Source organism: Mirounga angustirostris, unplaced genomic scaffold (genome assembly GCF_029215605.1).
Source record: "Mirounga angustirostris isolate CCGP_5_RB_7025 unplaced genomic scaffold, mMirAng1.0.hap1 SCAF_13, whole genome shotgun sequence".
In the NCBI taxonomy this organism is placed as follows: domain Eukaryota; kingdom Metazoa; phylum Chordata; class Mammalia; order Carnivora; family Phocidae; genus Mirounga; species Mirounga angustirostris.
Window position 1 is genome coordinate 51,285,865 of NW_026991721.1, and position 18,954 is coordinate 51,304,818.

The 18,954-nt window shown below is 39.5% G+C and overlaps 1 protein-coding gene and 1 non-coding gene across 7 annotated transcripts in view; one reads left to right on the top strand and one right to left on the bottom strand.

The window, feature by feature from the left end:
- The first annotated feature begins 3,024 nt into the window (after window positions 1-3,024).
- Window positions 3,025-18,954, top strand: part of NARS2 (asparaginyl-tRNA synthetase 2, mitochondrial) — a 142,222-nt gene continuing 126,292 nt past the window's right edge. For all 6 annotated transcript variants that reach the window (XR_010406959.1, XM_064576852.1, XM_064576850.1 and 3 more), the window contains exons 1-5: window positions 3,025-3,541; window positions 6,594-6,703; window positions 7,942-8,062; window positions 10,426-10,566; window positions 16,364-16,444. Coding sequence is in view for 5 of the 6 variants with exons in the window: in XM_064576852.1 (XP_064432922.1) it covers window positions 3,401-3,541; window positions 6,594-6,703; window positions 7,942-8,062; window positions 10,426-10,566; window positions 16,364-16,444 (594 nt within the window). In the remaining variant the exon portion in view is untranslated. The remainder of the gene's footprint in view (window positions 3,542-6,593; window positions 6,704-7,941; window positions 8,063-10,425; window positions 10,567-16,363; window positions 16,445-18,954) is intronic.
- On the bottom strand, window positions 11,149-11,256 carry LOC123858055 (U6 spliceosomal RNA). The gene has a single exon (XR_006794022.1). It is a non-coding gene; the product is annotated as a U6 spliceosomal RNA (small nuclear RNA).

Consider the following 18,954-nt stretch of genomic DNA (forward strand, 5'->3'; position numbering starts at 1 on the left):
GAAGGTTCTAAACTACACATGTGACTTCTTGTTCTGTTTTGTGCCTGTGCCTTTCCATTTTTCAAGTTAAATTGTGCTCACCAACTTTAGCTTCTTCAGAGAAGCCCAGGATCCTTAGCAATATCCATCCATTCCTTGTCTACACCTAATGTCTCCATAATTTCTGCATCAGGTACTATGTTCCTCTATGTTTTGAGGTCATGACCTTGATACCAAGTTGAGAGTTTCATGAGTAGATTCAAGCATAATGAAAACCCTGAACACAGAGTTGTATTTTATGACCACACAGAGTATCAGAGTAATGCTTGCCTTTTAGAAGCCCTGAAGTTTTGCAAATGAAGCTGAAACCTGTCATGCTGAACCTGATTAAAACCTTCTCTAAAGCTGATGACTAATGCTGACAGTGTTCATTGCCTAGACCTGTATTATCAAAAGGTAACAATAAGTACGTTTCACTTCTGTTCCTCACTCCAGGGAACCTCAGGGAACTCCCTGAATCATAGAGAGACTACTAGGCATGCTGAAGAAGGCAAGTCCTCTTTACGTTGTAGGGGGAGCAGCTGAAGAGTAGTTTAATCACTGGAGTAACAAGTGGGGAAGAGAATGGACTCTGGTGCCAGACTGCCAGTGTAACTTGGTACAAGCTCGAAACCTTGCCAACTTCAGTTTCTACTTTGGAAACTGGGGATGATGATGTTAACCCTACTTCAGAGGGCTATTGTGAGGATTAAGTGAGTTAATATGTGACAACTTCCTGGCACAGAGTAAGCATTTTACAGCACTAGCAACCATTGTTACCAACATAGTAATATATTCATTGTGGTAAGATTACTCTGGCTACTGTCTGAAAGGTGATGAATCTAAAAAAGGCAGTGTCATCCCAACTTGAAAACAAAAATAAGAAAACATGATTTGATCTAGCACAAGATACATGGAGTGGTTTGAACTTAGTACCAGACACACAGATGCTATAGTCAACTTCCAGTCATATACATTTTTAATTAACTACTGCTAATTTTCAGTTTCACCCACCGGTTTCCCTTGTCTTCATCATACTAGTAGGCACTGGTCTCCTGCTTAGAAATTAATTAACCCTTTGGCTTAGACAAGCAATAGGTGAGAGAGTAAAGGAAGTCAGGATCACTGTGGTAAGGACCACAGTTCTTAAAATACACATTGAGGGGAAAGGGGTGGAGAAAGAAGGCAAGACAGAAAAATAGCCTGGGAAGGAAGTGAGCCAATTGGTCACTATTTTTCAACACTTGGACAAGGCAGGCATAGTCAGAAGGGGAGATATGAATTGAAAAACACATTAATGCTGTGATCGTCTTCTTCCCAGATTTTGTAGCCAGCACACCAAAGCCATAGTTATTTTTTTGTTAAAGTCCCAAAGCTACATAATTCTGAAGGTGTTTGGACGTTTCCATTTTTTTAAATTTTATTTGTTATCTCTATACCCAATGTGGGGCTCGAATTCATGACCCCAAGATCAAGAGTTGCATGATCCTACTGAGCCTGCCAGGTACCCCTCCATATTTCTTTTTGAAAGGTTCAAGAAGGCCCAAGAACTCTGGTATATTTCTGGGAGATATTTTTTGTCTGTCTTGAGAACAATTTTACAATTCTTCCAAGCTGTTTGCCCTCCTAGCAACCTTTCTTGCTCACCTTGTTGCAGGAAGTACTCTTTCTTACATCCCAGCATTGCAAAATTCTGATCCTCTTCAAAAACTCAGTTTATTTCCTTCTCTAGGCTACCACTCCTCTTGGCTCAAATATTTATGGGTACTTATAGGTTTATGTTGCAATAATCTGTTTCGTTGTCATTCCCCATGTCTAGACCATGAGCTTCTTGGTGGAAGGGACCATAATTTTATTTCCCACCTTGAGACACTCTATAGCACAATAGTTTAGTGCATGGAGCCAGAATTTCTGAGTTTAAATCTCAGATTTATAGGATGTATTGTATATCCTGGAGCAAGTCATTTCACTTTTCTGTGCCCAAGTTCCTGTATCTGTAAAATGGGCATAATAATAGCAGTAACTTTAAGTTGCCCACCCCCCTTTTTTTTTTAAGATTTTATTTTATTTATTTGACAGAAAGAGAGAGAGACAGCTAGAGAGGGAACACAAGCAGGGGGAGTGGGAGAGGGAGAAGCAGGCTCCCGGCGGAGCAGAGAGCCTGATGTGGGGCTCGATCCCAGGACCCTGGGATCATGACCTGAGCCGAAGGCAGACGCTTAACGACTGAGCCACCCAGGCGCCCCTGAGTTGCCAACCCTTACTTTTATCTTTTAATTAGATGGAAACCTTTTCATGGTTGTCAGTGAATTATAGAATTTTTTTTTTTAATTGGGAGGGGGTGGTGGATAAATTTAAAAGGGTCATTGTTTCCAGGTCAAACAAATGCAGATAATTGTGTTGGGAAAAAGACAAAGATTCCAGCAGGCAATGGCTGACATTCCCTCCAGTCTCTCTCCAACATCTTGACAGCCTGTTGTGCTTTCTCTGATTTGCATATACAAGAAGAGGGATACCTTCTCCAGCAAGCTGTCTCTGGCATCCCACGGTTAGGCTCCGCCAGGGAACTGATCACACTTTTATGCAGTTGTCTGTTTAGAAGTGTAATACCACACAGCTGTGACTTGAGCAAGGATGATCTATGTCTTGTCTTTCCTTGTGCTCAGAACTCAGGAACAACTGATATCCTCCAGCTAATCCTCTCAACAACTAAGTCTCCTGGAGGCTTTCCTTCTGCATCAGTCCCTTTGCCTCTCAGTGTTCCTCGGCATCACCTGCAAGCTTTAGAAATGAACACCTCTTACGCCCCATCCCAGGTGTGCTCCCCATTTTTCCCAGCAGTAACACCTGCAGCTGGAATGGCTTTGCTCCGCCCCTTCTGAGCCTCTGGCCCGCTCCCTCCCCACTCCGCCCGCACCTGCCTCAAGCCCGCCTTCTCCGTAAACTGGAGTCACAAGTGCGCACGCTCCTTCTTAACCTTCTCGTAGCGTGATGACGTTGACGTTGACGTGTGACGTAGTGGCGGCGGCCCCGCGTGTTTCAGCTAGTGGAGGCGGTCTGAGCTGTGGGTTTGGAAACTACGTGGGACCGTGAGCTGTCTTGGCCGCCTACGGCGCGTGGTTTTTTGGGCTTACGCCGCTGACTCTGTTGTCTCCGCTCCACCCAGTCCCGGGAGAGGGAAGCGCAGGGGGAGGCTCTGTGGGGACAGAGCTGGAGCCCCTGAAGGGGAAGGGAGCAGCCGGGGTTGGGGGGCGTGGAGCGCCTGCGTGCAGGGCTGCAGCCCAGAATTGGGGAGCAATCGAGAGGGGAGGTTCGCCATAGGCAGGGTCCGCCCCAGCCGGGATCGGGGCTGGTCCCGAGGAAGGCCTGGGGCAGCCGCGCGATGTTTGGGGCCCGGTACCTGATCCGAGCCCTGCGCCCCTGTTCCTCCGCTCCCTGCCCGAGACACAAACCTTCAGCCAGACTGAGCGTGCGGGATGCTCTCGGGGCCCAGAACACGAAAGGGGAGCGCGTTAAGGTCCAGGTGGGTGTATGGGAAGGGAGTGGGTTTTTCTTTTTAGTGACTTAAATGGCACCTCCACGACTAGGCTTGCCTTGTCAGAGAGAGTGACAGGCAGGGAAAGGAGAAAAGGTAGCCAATTGTGTGCGTTCACACTTTTCCTTGTCTACCGTTACTTTTTGCAAAACTGTTGGGATGCCTGTGAAGTCCTGGAACTTTGCTTTCACGGTACCAGGACATTACCTGTAAACTTGTTAGTCATACAGCAAAATAAACGTTTCCTTTGTCCCTCATAACGAACATCCACAGTTAATAGTGGTTGCCTCGAGCTAGCTCCTTGAGAGCTGACACCGTGTCTCATCTGTCTTGGTATTCACACATGGCTGACAGTAAATACTTGTTCAACTAAACAATTGCTTTTATTCAACTTTTAACCACCCCAAGGCCTAAAAATGGGGGTTTGCATATAATGTATGTTTAATAAGTTAGGAGAAAGAGTAGAGTGTAGCAGTATGAAACTCTGGAGTCAGGCTGCCTAGGTTCAAATCTGCCACTTAGTGGCTCCTTAATTATGGGCATGTCTCTTATGTGTTCTCTGTTTCCTTCTTATGGCCGTGAAGCTAATAGCAGCCTTAATGTCATAGAGTCCTGAAGCTTGAGGTGATAGGTATTAAGACATTTAGAACAGTGGCTCACAGTCAATAAATGTTGGCTGCTATTATTTCTCTTGTTAATATCACTTGTAACAGCTCCACATAGATTTGCCCTTAAGGGAGTAGACCAAGAAGGTGGTTTGGCCATTCCTTGTAGGTTGCTGAAACACTGATGAAGTTATTTTTGTTGTCCTTGGATATCCTTGATTTTTAGCAGTATGGCCCCTCTGCGTTTCTTTGGGTTTCATATTTTTTCCATGTTACAAATCAAAACCTTTTCTATTTATTCATCATCTATTCATTTGACATACATACATCAATGATCCCTTTGGAGTGGAAAGGATAAAAGCTACTGCTTAGGTTAGAGGCTTTCGTTTTAGTGCTGTGCAGCCTAAGATTGTAGCTACCTGCCATTTGTGGCATTGAGCTCTTGAAATGCAGCTAGTCTAAATGGAAGGGTAAATGTAAAATACCAATTTTGGAGAACAAAATACAAAATATCTCAATATATATTGATTACATGTTGATACTTGGGGCATAATTGGGTTAAATAAAATATTAAAATTAATTTTACCTGCTTTTAGTGTGACCACTAAAACATGCAGAATTACATATGTGGCTCACATTATATTTTTGTATGTCAGCCCTGGTCTAATGGCTAAGACTAGTAATTGGGGCAATGTGATTGGTATTGGTGGTATAAAAATTTTGAGAAAATAGAGAGGGACGTCCTTAACTATGTGCATAGGTCAAGGAAGACTTCTTATATTAAGTGAAATTTCGCTTGAGTCCTGAAGGATGTGAGTTCCTCAGGCAGAGGAACTGGGGATGGGGTGGTGATAGCATTGTAGAGACGTTTGATAATAACGTGAACTTTGAACTGAGAACTGTATTTTAATTCTAGCTCTACTACTTGGGAACTGTGATTTTAATTATTTAGAGAGGTTATCCTAACTTCTCTAAATATGTTCTCCATCTCTAATATTCACTTCATTAAGTTCTTATAAGGAATAAGTAGTAAAATATAAAGAGCTTAGAACAGAAGCACATTTTTAAACGGTGCTTCACAAATGTTATCTTTTACTAACAAGTGAAAAGCAAGACAGTGGTGCTTTGGGAATTACTATTGATTGAACCTGACCAAAGAGCACCTGCCTTCGGGGAAGCGTGGGGAGGTGAAACCAGAAAGATGGGCACACTCAATTGTGAAAGGCCTTGTATGGGAGACTGAGGCAAGTTATATTTATTCAATGTAGCCCTAGAAGAAGTTCAAGGGCTTTCTGGTAGACTTGGGTTCAAATTTGGGCTTTATGTTAACCAGCAGTGTGACCTTCAGCAAGTTATTTAACTTCGTTGAGCCCAGATTCTTTACTTGCAAGACAAATTATAATGATAATCCACAGAGCTATTGTGAGGAAGGGGTGAGATAGTATATGAAGAAGGTAGTAAAACACTTGTCAATAGTAGATTTTTAGTGCATGGTAGATATTCTTTCACTGAGAAACATTAATGGACTATCTACTATGTGCTTGACAGTGGCCTTCAAAGCAACTAAAGCATGGTTCCTAAACTTTGAAAATATTATGGACATGGAAATAAGTAATAGAAGAGCTTTAATAGCATTGTCTATAGGGTATGATGGGAACACAAAGTAAGGGTCAAAAACTCTAGTTTTTCTAACTAGAATCATCTTCCTTTTCCCAAGCATGTCTGATAGTTCATCAAACACCATCAGTTGTTAAACACTTGTTCAGTGTCTGCTAGAAGAATATTCTCTTTTCCGTGCTAGTTAAATGTAAGTTAGATGTGATCTGTGAGAACTGTTTTTAGTAGTACTGGTCTACTAGAAGACCTCTCATTTGTACTTACCCATACCTGTCATTTAAATTCAGAGTGTCTTTGAAAGCTTATGTACTAATTATGTTCACATGGAAAGCTTCTTGAGAACTTTGTGTGATACATTCTCAAAGGGAAAAAAATCCCATAAAGATGTTTCTAGTCTATAACTATATAATCTCCCTTCTGGGAATTTTATATAAAAGAAGACGAGGGCCAAAATATGTGCCCTGTTATTTGTTACGGTGGTGAAAAGGAGCGAGGGGCAAGAAGAAATACCTGGAATAGCCAATATTGGGGAAATTGATGATGTGAATTAGGCTCTTCACCTAATGGAATGTTAGGCATCTATTCAGAATGGTGAATTTTATTAACAAAACAAAAAGGTGTGATGCGGAAGCTGTATCTCACTGCAATAAGAATCATACTGAATTTGATATGCTTAGGGGTGAGCTAAAAGCGATTGATTTGTTAAGACAGGATTGAGGACATTTTTTTTTTTCATTTAGTCTTATATGTGCGTGTGTAATGAAAATGTAAAATGTTTATGTGTTTTAAACTCACATTTAGAACTTTCTCTTCATTAGGGATGGATTCGTTCAGTCCGATCCCAGAAGGAAGTCTTGTTCCTGCATATAAATGATGGATCGTCTTTGGAAAGCCTTCAGGTTGTAGCAGATTCAAGCTTTGACAGTAGGTGAGTCTTTTGTTTTGTTTTTTTTTAAACAAAAGAATCTTTTTTCTTTCATCTCTGCTCCCCATTTCCCTAATCCAATGTTCATATTGCCCCCTGAGTGATCTTTCTAAACAAACCTGCTTTTCAGAGCTTTGAGGCTCAACTCCAACTATCTGGAATCAAAATCCTTCGAGCCCAGGCCTTTCCTTTTCTTTTTCTTTTTTTTTTTTCTCTTTCTCTCTTTTATTTTTTTAAATTTATTTTTTAAAGATTTTATTTATTTGAGAGAGAGAAAGAGAGAGAGAGCACATGAGAGCAGGGAGGGTCAGTGGGAGAAGCAGACTCCCCGCTGAGCAGGGAGCCCAATGTGGGGCTCGATCTCGGGACTCCAGGATCATGACCTGAGCCGAAGGCAGTCGCTCAACCAACTGAGCCACCCAGGCGCCCTATTTTTTTTAATTTAAATTCAGTTAATTAACATAGAATATATTATTAGTTTCAGACGTAGAGTTCAGTGATTCATCAATCTTATATTAACACCCAGTGCTCATTACATCACATGCCCTCCTTCATGTCCATCACCCAGTTACCCCATCCCTGCCCCCCCAGCAACCCTCGGTTTGTTTCTTATGATTAAGAGTCTCTTATGGTTTGTCTCCCTCTCTGATTTTGTCTTGTTTTATTTTTCCCTCCCCTCCCTATGCTCCTCTATTTTGTTTCTTAAATTCCACAAATGAGGGCGCCTGGGTGGCTTAGTTGGTTAAGCGACTGCCTTCGGCTCAGGTCATGATTCTGGAGTCCCGGGATCGAGTCCCACATCAGGCTCCCTGCTCGGCAGGGAGTCTGCTTCTCCCTCTGACCCTCTTCCCTCTCGTGCTCTCTGTCTCTCATTCTCTCTCTCTCTCAAATAAATAAATAAAATCTTTAAAAAAAAAAAAAATTCCACAAATGAGTGAAATCATATAATTGTCTTTCTCTGATTAACTTATTTCACTTAGCATAATAACCTCTAGTTCCATCCATGTCATTGCAAATGGCAAGATTTCAGTTTTTTTGATGGGGGCCTTTCTTCTTCTAACATCTTCACATAATAATATCCCCTACCTATTCTTTGCTTCAGTCTCTCCCAATTATTTGCTGCCCAAAGAAGGGTGAAACCTCTCTCATTAAATATTGGAATGTTCTGATAGCAAGTTTTGTATTAAAATGAGGGTTCCATATAATGATACCTTGTTTATGCTGGTTTTTTGTTACTGTAGAGAACTGGCTTTTGGGAGTTCTGTGGAAGTTCAAGGGCAGCTGGTAAAAAGTCCATCCAAAAAGCAAGATGTGGAACTGAAGGCAGAAAAAATTGAAGTTGTTGGAAATTGCGATGCCAAGGTATGCTCCTATACTTTAATGGAGACTATTTAGGCTTAATTTAAAACATTAGCAGTCTGTTTTAAGTGTGATTATTGGGAAGATGGCCCTTAGAGCATGCTTCAGTTGGACTTCCCAGATAATTGAAACAGGCTATGGTGCCTGAGGAATGTAGAGAGTACAGCAAAAAGTATATAGATGATTGAGTTTTATGAATGAAAGTGAAGTATTAATCTGTGTATCTCTTTGGGTGGCTGTCACGGTTGAAACTTGCCACTTTCACGAAGATGCCCAGTTAGCCGCAGTGACAGAGACATCGGGGTAGATCATGTTCTTGGGAAAGCCCTGCCTAGAAATGACCTTTGCAGGATCTAGAACTGTGCTGTACCAGTATAGTAGCCACTAGCCTCCTGTGGCTGTTTCATATCAACTATTTTAATACTAAATCAATCAAAATTAAATAAAATCAGTTCCGCAGTGCCATTAACCACATTTCAAGTGTTTGGTCATTACAGGCAGCTGCTGGCTACCATACTGGATAGCCCAGATACAGAACATTTCCATTTATCACAGAAAATTCTGTGGGACAGTACTGGAGTAATGCTTGGGCTGAGCAAAGATAAGAAATCCTACATTAAGACATATATGGGACATCTGGGTGGTGCAGTCGGTTAAGCATCTGACTCTTGGTTTCAGCCCAGGTTGTGATCTCAGGGTCTTGAAATCAAGAACCCCGTCGGGCCCCGTGCTCAGCAGGGAGTCTGCTTGGTTTTCTCGCTCCTTCTCCCTTTGCCCCCACCTGCTTATGTGTGGGCGCATGCTCTCTCTCTTCCTCTCTCTCTCTCAAATAAATAAATCTTAAAAAGAAAAAAGAGACATGTTTATACTTATTTTTGCAAGAGTCTTTGTTACTAGCTTTTATTTATCACCTGATAAAGAGGTTAGAGGGTATAAAATCATAGATTATCAATGCAGTTTCTGAACTGGAGAAAATGAGGCCCAGTCAGGTGACCTGACTTGCTCAAGGTTGTATGGCTGACTAGTGCCACAGCTGAAACTGATGTACTAGCTATCTGACTCCCCTGTAGTTTTGCTATACTTGTCTTTAAGTATTTAATGAACGAAAAATGAGGAAGTATAGGGAAATTGCATCATTTTAATTCATTTTTATTTCTTTTGGATAATTGGAGGAAAATAAATATAAGGAAATAAGAGAGAAAATGGGCAACTTTTAAAAAAAGTCATTCTGAATAATTTTTCAAGAAATACTAATTGGAATGCTAATAAATACTAATTGACATGTAAAGTCTGGAATCGGGCTCTAAGATTTCTGAAAAGTAGACTATGAAAATAATTTGGAACTCAGGAATTGGGAGATGGTAACCATTTTTGGTTCTGCTTTTTTAGAGGGGTATAATGATTATTAAAATTTGCCATGTGTTTTACTCTTCTTAAATTGTTCTCTCTTGGCTTCTTTGTCATTCACCTTCTCTTCCCCTTGATTTCAGGTTCATTGTAAAGTATTCAGACATTAGGGAATTCTGATCCGCAGGCAGTCTCCAGACTCTTATTAATGTCATATTTTGACTTTAGTAGATGTGGTACTTACTCTATTATGAAATAAATTAGTATGTGCACTAAAAGAAATAGATAAGACTAAATGGAATAAGCTATCAGTTTGGCTTTTTTACTTAGCTTTTCTGTTATTAAAACTTTGGTCTGAAGGTTTGTTTCTGTCTTCTTAATCTTGAAACATGAGGGTAGGCAGGGTGTAATATTTCTACATAGAGTCATAATTTGAAATTTTTGTAAATATATACTACTCTGCCAGATGACAGAAAGCTGTTGACCCTCCCTCATGTTCTTAGACATGTTGATAAACAGGGAAGAACAGTGCCAATTGATTATAAATGACTGTAGGCTTCCAAGACATTTGGGTGACTTTAAAATTGAACACCAGCTGTGTGTACACAGCTGTAGAAAACATAATCTTTAATATCTACAATATTCTGAACTCTTATGTGCCAAACAGTGGACTATTTTGCATAATTATATCCTAATCTCTCTATTTGTAAGTAGTGACTGATATAAGCTAATGGGTGGAAATTTGATAAATAACAGATTAGCCTCAGTAATGTTAACTTTGCCCGAGGTGCCACACCTAATAAGTAGTAGAGCTGGATTCAAACCCACATCTCTGAATCCATCCACCATTCTACTAATTTGGAATTATGTGGACTATATTCACTTATATTAAGAAACAGGGAAAACATTTTAATTTTGTTTTGAAGCATTACTATTTAACAAGTGTCCTGGAAACTGCTATTTATAGAACATTATCTTTTTTAGCTTTTAATTTGTTTTTTTTTCCCATTTATTGGCAGGCTTTCCCTTTTAAATATAAGGAGAGGCATCCTCTGGAGTATCTGAGACAATATCCTCACCTTCGGTGTAGAACTAATGCTCTGGGTTCTATACTGAGGGTTCGCAGTGAAGCCACAGCTGCTATTCATTCTTTCTTTAAGGTAAGATGCTTTGTGTGCTTTTAGCTGTTCTTTCTTGTGAAGAAGTTGAATAATTATAACCTTGGAGTATTATCCTGAAAGTTCTGTTAGTCACACTATTTATTCCAAGCACCCTTTATTTGTGTGGTACTTTTTTCTTTGGCTGATTTGAAATTGTCTTTTAATCACTGGTTTTGAGCAATTAGATTATGATGTGCCTTGGCACAGTTTTCTTTGTTCCTTGTGTTTAGACCTTGTAGAATTTCTTGGATCTATGTGTTTTAATTTTCATCAAGTTTTTCAGCCATTATTTCTTCATATATTTTTTATGTTACCTCCCCCCTTTGGAGACTTCAGTTACCTATATATTAGGCCACTTAATGATACCTTCATAGCTCACTGATGTTCTTTTCTTTTTTTAAATTCCTTTTTCCCTGTGTGTTTTTTTAGGGGATAGTTTTATTGCTATGTCTTCAAGCTTACTAATCTTTTCTTCTACAATGACTGATTTGTTGTTACTCTTATCCAATGCATTTTTCATCTCACATTGTAGGTTTCATAACTAGATGTTTGATTAGAGCCTTTTTTTTTCCTTCTGTGTGGAAAAATATGGAATGCTTCACGAATTTGCATGTCATCCTTGCACAAGGGGCCATGCTCATCTTCTCTTCATTATTCCAATTTTAGCATATGTGCTGCTGAAGCAAGCACGATTTGGGCCTTTTTAAAAAAATATCTTCCATTTAACTCTTTGAACATACACAAACATTTTTAATAAAACTTTACAGTTGTAATAGCTGTTTAATAACTGTTTTTATGTCCAATTCTAACATGTCTGTCAATTATAAGTCCTTTCTGATTGATATGCTGCTTTTATTTTTTATTTTTATTTATTTATTTGATTTAGTGCTTTTAGTCTCCTCATTACAGGTGATGATTTCTTGCCTCTGCCTATCTGCTAATCTTTGGTTAGATGTCAGACAGAAAATTTTACCGTGTTGGATATTATTAAGCTTTGTTTTGGTGTGAGGTTAAGCTACTTGAAAACTGTTTGATCCTTATGGGTCTTGTTTTTATAATTTGGTAAATAGGGCTGGAGCAGTGCTCACAGTCTAGGGCTAGTTAATTTCCACTACTGAGGCAAAGACTTCCTGAGTACTTTACCTAGTGCCTTGTGAATTTTGAGTTTTTCCATTCTGGCTTGTGGGAACAGGTACTGTTTCCAGCCACACTGTGAGCACCAGGCATTGTTTCCTCTGATCTTTTTGTATGATTCTTTCCTTGGCTTTTGACAGTTTCCCCACATGCACGTGCTCATCATTCTTCTACCTAATACTCCAGAGTGACCCTCTGTACATCCCTGGGGTTCTCATCTCTCTCCTCTCTGATACTCTGTCCTATGAATTCTAGCCACTTTTGCCCCCTCAGACTCTCAGCTCTGTCTCCTCAGCTAAGGAAGTCTGCTGGGCTCCACCTTATTTCCCCCCTCTTCCTGCTGTGGCCTGGACAATCTCAAGGTACTAAGCAGGGCTATTGATAGGGTTCACTAAGTTTGTTTCCCGCCTCAGGGATCACTGTCTTTTGTTGTCTGATATCCATTGTTTTGAAAACCATCCTTTCGTGTGTGTTTTGATTTTTTTTGTGGGGTTTTTAGTTTTGTTTTCATTTTTTGTTTGTTTGTTTGTTGTTTGTTTTTGGTTGTTTCAAGGGGGAGGGTAAATTTGGTCCCTGTTTTTCCATCTTGGTCATAGACATATATGTAGTAAGCACTACTTTTAAAGAGTTATTGGTGTTAATCAAGTAGATTGGTATGCAGCTAAAGGCATTTTGTCTTACTTAGCTTTGCTTGTCATCTGCTTCCCCCTACCCAGGAAAGCCACTGGGGAATATAGTGGTTAAGTTTATGAGGTCAAGGGACCCTCCCCTCAGGTGGATGAGAGGGCCCCAAAGGCCAGGAGTGGCCCAGCAGATGAAGTTCAGTGTTATTCCAAGTGGTTCTGGAGCTCTTCCTATGCCACTTCTCCAGATCCAGCTGATTGGCAGAGATTGTCTAACATACCCTTCCCTTGGATGCATCCAAATTCATGCAGGCCCAGCCCTATTGTAGTTTACCTAGAGAGTTCTTGCTCTTTGAAAAGCTCCTTCAGAGTTAGTTTCTGGTGAAACAGCTAAAGAGCATTGTGGCTTTGAAGCATATAGTTTTGAATAAACAAAGAAAAATAATCACATTATACTATGTCATCCTGTTATATAGTTTGAAAGGGTGCATTTCCATATGCTCTCATAAACTTTCTTATGCAGCTTCCATATGGCTTTTCAGAAGTGCTTAACCACACAAGCAGAAAATTTGTTCAGATCTAAAAATGTTTCTTGCCCCATATGGCTTTAAATAGTGGATAAAGTAGACCTGCTTCAATACTGAAAATTTTGTAGATTTCTGGCCACTAGATGGTGATATTGGCAGTCCATTGGCAAGTGAGCTTTACCTACTTTATACATTTATTACTGGCAGCTTTTACAAATGTGTAAACAATTTAACAAACTGGGAAAAATCTGAAATAAAAAAATAAGCAAAATAACATTTTAAGTGGTTGCAAATAATGAATTTTAGCACTATTGGTTATAGTTATAAAGGCTTATTTTTGAGTGCTATCAATTCAGTTTTTAATTGTCAAGCCCTGGAAAATATAATCCTGGTAATTCTATAATGTTACCCATTTGTATATATAACACTTAGGACTGAATTGAAATCACAGAATACGATAGGGCATATTAAATAATAGTTATATGTTATCTAGTACTTGGTACTATTTCTGTGACTTACTACTTTAGACTCCCTAAAAGATGTTGAGACTCAAAATCTAAGAGTTTCATACCTTAAAGTATCCTAACTTAAAAGGTACTGTTCTAGTTGCTATTTTTTCCTAATATTTCTAGGTTAGAAAGTCATTTTTTCGTTTGAGTATCAAAAATGTTTTGTGTATAAGTTGGTTTGTGCATAAAAGTGACACCTTTGCTGTGTACTAAAACTTGGATATCTAGAATCCTCAAGGTATGAATTATTTTGAAGAGCTGAGTTTCTCCCATAACAGAGTAGTTAGGCACAATTTTTTTTTCTAATTTCCAATGGAGGTTATCCTAAAATATATTACATGGTTCCCTGGCTTCCTAATTGAGCCAATAGAAGAGTTTACCCTTTCTTGATGAGTCCAGATTCTGACTTTTGAGTATCAGGTTTTTCCCTCTTCTGTATGGCAAGGCCTTAAAAGCCTGTCAGGGTGTATTCTTTGCTGCTCTGCTGAATGACCCCAGACTATGGTGTCTTTGAGTTCCTGTGACTGTTTTTTATGGATTTTTTTTTTTTTTTGGTCTTCTTGCTGTCACTTTTTGTTGCCAGTGGCTAGCAATTGTTGTCATGTTTCTTCCTTGTTGATTCTGATTAAATAATGATGCTTACTTTGTGTGAGTGTAAAAGAAAAATACAGTCCATGAGGTTTTGAGTGATGTGCATGGGCCTTAGTATGTGAATTTTATAAATTTCAGATACTCAGTGTCTTATAAAATATCTGGTTCTAAAATGTGTATCAAAAATATTTAGATATTTAGAGGTGGCAGGTGGAATCAGAAAAATTGGGTGAGTAGGGGTGCCTGGGTGGCTCAGTCGGTTAAGCGTCTGCCTTTGGCTCAGGTCATGATCCTAGGGTCCTGGTATTGAGCCCCGCATCAGGGTCGGGCTCCCAGCTCAGCAGGGAGCCTGCTGCTCCCTCTGCCCCTCCCCCATGGGGCTCCTTGCTCAGCAGGTAGCCTTCTTCTGCCTCTACCTCTGCCCCTCCTCCCTGCTGGTGTCTTCTCTTGCTCTCTCTTTCAAATAAATAAATAAATCTTAAGGGGGGAAAAAAAGAAAAGAAAAATTGGGTAAGTGTGTACTTTTATTTTTGGCTCCTTCTCTGGCCTTCCTATTTCTAGTTAGGAACCCCTTTACTGTAGGATGGGATAAATATCTGACACTGTTACCCTGGTGGAGGCAGACAGTATTCCCCCACTCCTTGCTGTTTATTTTCCTTTTTATTTTTCTACTTCCCTATCCACTTGCTCTTTTTTGGATTTTGTTCTCTATGCTTTATTATTCTACCTTTGGAGTCTGTTCTTTATAGCTTTTGGTGGGAATGTTACAGACTTCGATATAAGCCTTCTAGCAGCATTAAGGCTTAAAAAGCTGGTGATACCTTTTGAAAGGTTTAGCATTAATTGAGTATTAAGAATAATTCCCACTACTTGAGTGATTTTTTCTTTTTAAACCCAGATAGTTTTTTTCACAAGATTTGCAGTTTTGTTTCTTGTGGCAATTGACCAGTTCTAACTTTGGCAATTACATTTAGCCGTTAGATTTTCTCCTCCCTCTCCCCCTCCCTCTCACCACCCTCATTTCCTTTGGATTTTTCACTTCCTTTCTTTGTTTACTGCACTCCTGCTCATAGTTGCCTGTATTCATGTGGAATAAATGATTCATGTCCATAATTCTGGTTCCTAGGAGATAAAAATTTTATGCAGTAATGTTATTGATTACATTTCATTCGTTCTCTATAATGTGCTTTGTGTGGCACCTCTAGGCACGTAGCTCCCAGGTTAAGTATATATTTGAATATTTTCTGAGACTCCTAATTTATAGCTTGAATATTTAATCAGTCTACATCATAAGACAAGTTGTTAACTGGGTACTTTTTATCATAGCCAGAATACTTGAATTCCACCTTTTTAAGAAGGGAAGGGCAAATTTGGGAGGCGGCTGGTGTAATGCACTGAAACATTTTACATTCCATCAGTGATAGGTGTAATTCGGCAGAGATTAAATGTGCATGTATGAATTCATTGCACTGACCTCAAGATCAAAATTTTCGTGTGAAACACATACTATTGTGCCTCTGCAGCGTAAGTTCTACACCCACCTGCAACATTTACACTGAATGTAACCTTTTGCCACATCCATAGTCAAAATGAAAGAAGTATAACCTTGAAGTTGGTGGGTTATTTCAGTCCTACTAGCAAACAGCTTTTGTGGTTCACTAATGGAAATAGCTCAGACTTCGGAGCGGAAGAATTGAAATTGGGCGCCTCAGTAATGGATGGATTTGATGCTCAGAATCTTCCTTGAGGCAAAGAAAGTGCACTGCCTATGCTGTGTATAGTGTTCTGTGCCATCAATTTGCTGACAGACTTCCTAAAAATCATTTCTGCCTTTGTTGCTATTTATTTCTTCAGTCCCTATTTGCCAACTTTAATTTTTCTCCTTTTTTGGTGGTTTGTGACAATTGGGGGGTCTCATTCCAAAATAACAACTGAACTTCATATTGATCACTTCGTAGTCCCTTAGCAGTGCAGGCAACATGGTTGCGCATTAGCCTTGAGTGACTCTGTGTGTGTGTGTATGTGTGTGTGTGTTGATTCACTACCAGTGTGTTAGAGAAGTGGGAAGAAAAAATACACCAGAGAGACCTTAAAGGCCTAGGTTCCGGTCCTGGCTCTCTCTGCCATCGACTAGTTGTGTGAATTTTTCATTAAGTCTCTCTGGGTCTCAATTTCCTTATCTTTGAAATCATGTTGGAGTAGAGAATGTCTAAGTCAGTTCTTGATTTAAAATTCACTGTGCTTCTCTGCACAGTAAAACACTCAACTTGGTATCTCATCAGTTATACTTGGGAGGTTAGAGATTTGATATGGCATTCTCTTAGTGCTCTTTTAATAGTATAATCAGTTGTATGATCTAAGAATTGTTTTATATACAAATACACTGAAAAAAGTGGGTTTTCTTTTCTTCCAGGACAGTGGCTTTGTGCATATTCATACTCCAATAATCACATCCAATGACTGTGAGGGGGCTGGAGAATTGTTCCAAGTTGAAGTAAGTTGTGCTTCCCATCTTGAGGCATAGGTTGCTCTTTGATATTTTTCTTCGGAGGGTTTCCTTTAAATTTAATAATGGTTGTGTGGATAGACCATACTAAAACTTGAAGATTTGTCAATAGTAATCCTAAAGAACAGGTATAGAAAATTCAAACTTCTCTGATTTCCTGTCCTACTGGCTATATTACTGACATTGTGACTGAAAGGAATGAATTTTAAATTAGTACTCCATTTGCTTTCCTTACATAACTGTGAATGGGTGAACTAGAGACACTTGAAGAGATTAATAAAGCTTTTAAGATCTCTTTCATGCACATTCAACCCCCAGTTAATATTTTTGGATGTAAGTTATATTTTAAAAGATAAAATAAGAAAACATATATTAGCATATTTTCTTTTCCAAAGTCTTTAAAGAACACATTTATTTTATAAGACATTGTTTATGTTCCATATACCTCATGAAGGCTCTGTTTGTTTGTTTTTTAAAGATTTTATTTATTTATTAGAGAGAGAGAGAGCATGAGAGGGGGGAGGGTCAGAGGGAGAAGCAGGCTCCCTGTCGAGCAGGGAGCCCCATGTGGGACTCGATCCTGGGACTCCAGGATCATGACCTGAGCTGAAGGCAGTCGCTTAACCAACTGAGCCACCCAGGCACCCCTGAAGGCTCTGATTTTAATTCCTTGTTCAGCAATAATTTTTTGAGCTCCTGGTATATGCCAGGCATTGTCAGCTTGCCCTTGTTGCACATTATTTAAAAGTTACCAGTTTTTCTTACTTGTAGGCAGTTGAAAGCCTTTCATTTACCAATTTCACAACCTATTTAACATCATTGGCCAGTAGTATAATAATGGGCAGAGAGAAATGTATGTTGATAAATGGTGCTTTTTGTATTTCTTTCATTTATTCAGTGATTTCTTTATCTCTAAGAAGTCAAGATTCTTATTTATACATCTGGGTGATTCCATCAAATGACAAGACCTGTGTATAACTGCTCTGTTCTGGTTCAGTACATTTGGACTCTTGATAATGATGCTTTCTCTTCTTATTATTGAACAAAATATTCACTGGGAGAAGTTGTCCTGGTGTGTTGAAGTCATTATTTAAAATGATAATCAAATGCTGTCTGTATTCATACATAGTTTGAAGAAATCTTGATAGCCTTCTGCAAAAAGCAGAATGAAAATGCTTCATTAAACATTTAAACTAGGATTGTTAACATCTGTAAATGTGAGTTCAAAAAAGGCAGCAAATGATAATAGTACATAAATTGTGAAAAACATTTTCTAGGCGTTTATATTGTTTATTTTCTCTTTGTACCTTAATAGTCTTCTGAATGTTGAAGTGAGGAATTACCCACCTTAAGTACATTTCATAATCCCTTAATCTAAACCACTGAATATTAAAAAGGAAATGATGGGAAGAAAAGGTATAATTTAAAGGAGTTTTACAAATAAGAAAGTAATTATTAAAGAGACCCAAATTAAGCAAGTAAAAAAAAATCTGTAACAAACTGAAATAATGATACATTTGGAGATAACTACTTTGCTACCGGGGAAATCCCATAAGCAAGTCTGAATGATTACAGTATATGTGTTTTGGCCTTTAAACAACACAAGGCAAGTTACCAGGTAAGTATAAATATAGAGGAAGGGGAAAATACATATTTCTGAAGCTAAACAAATGAGAAGTGTTCAATATTTGTAGCCTTTCAGGGCCAGGTTGAGGAATTTCCCATTAGTGGAATTAGACTTGCCTATTCAGGGTACCAGAAAGAAATGCTTTTGAATTTGTTAGTCCTAGGCTCCTGCCGTCAGGCTCTAGATCAGATCTCAGCAATTTGTGGCTTTTTGCTATGACCTGCTGTCTTTGTTGCTTTCAGAAGCTTGGTTTAGAAGACTTGTCTTCTGCCCCTGCCAACCCTCTATCCTTTGAAAGCAAGACCTTCTTATTCCCACCTCACACATGTCTGTACAGTACTTCCATTCTTCATTGTGTTAATTTTGTCCTGACTGCCTATAAAGGCATTGGGGTTTGAATCTTGGTACCCCACTGTTAGGAGTAAGTGGAGTTTCGTATTTAAATTCTTCTCTTGGGGGTGCCTGGGTGGCTCAGTCATTAAGCGTCTGCCTTTGGCTCAGGTCATGATCCTGGGGTCCTGGGATCGAGCCCCGCATCGGGCTCCCTGCTCCGCGGGAAGCCTGCTTCTCCCTCTCCCCCTCCCCCTGCTTGTGTTCCCTCTCTCACTGTGTCTCTCTCTGTCAACTAAATAAATAAAATCTTAAAAAAAACAAAAACAAAAACCTTGGAGCGTGTGAGTGGCTCAGTCGGTTAAGTGTCTGACTCTTCATTTCTGCCCAGGTCATGATCTCAGGGTCGTGAGATCGAGCCCCACATCAGGCTCCACACTCAATGTGGAGCCTACTGAAAAAAAAAAAAGATAGGATGCCTAGTACACCCAGGTTTGAGGGCAGCAGTAAAAGGCCATCTTGAAATGTGCAATAAGAACAT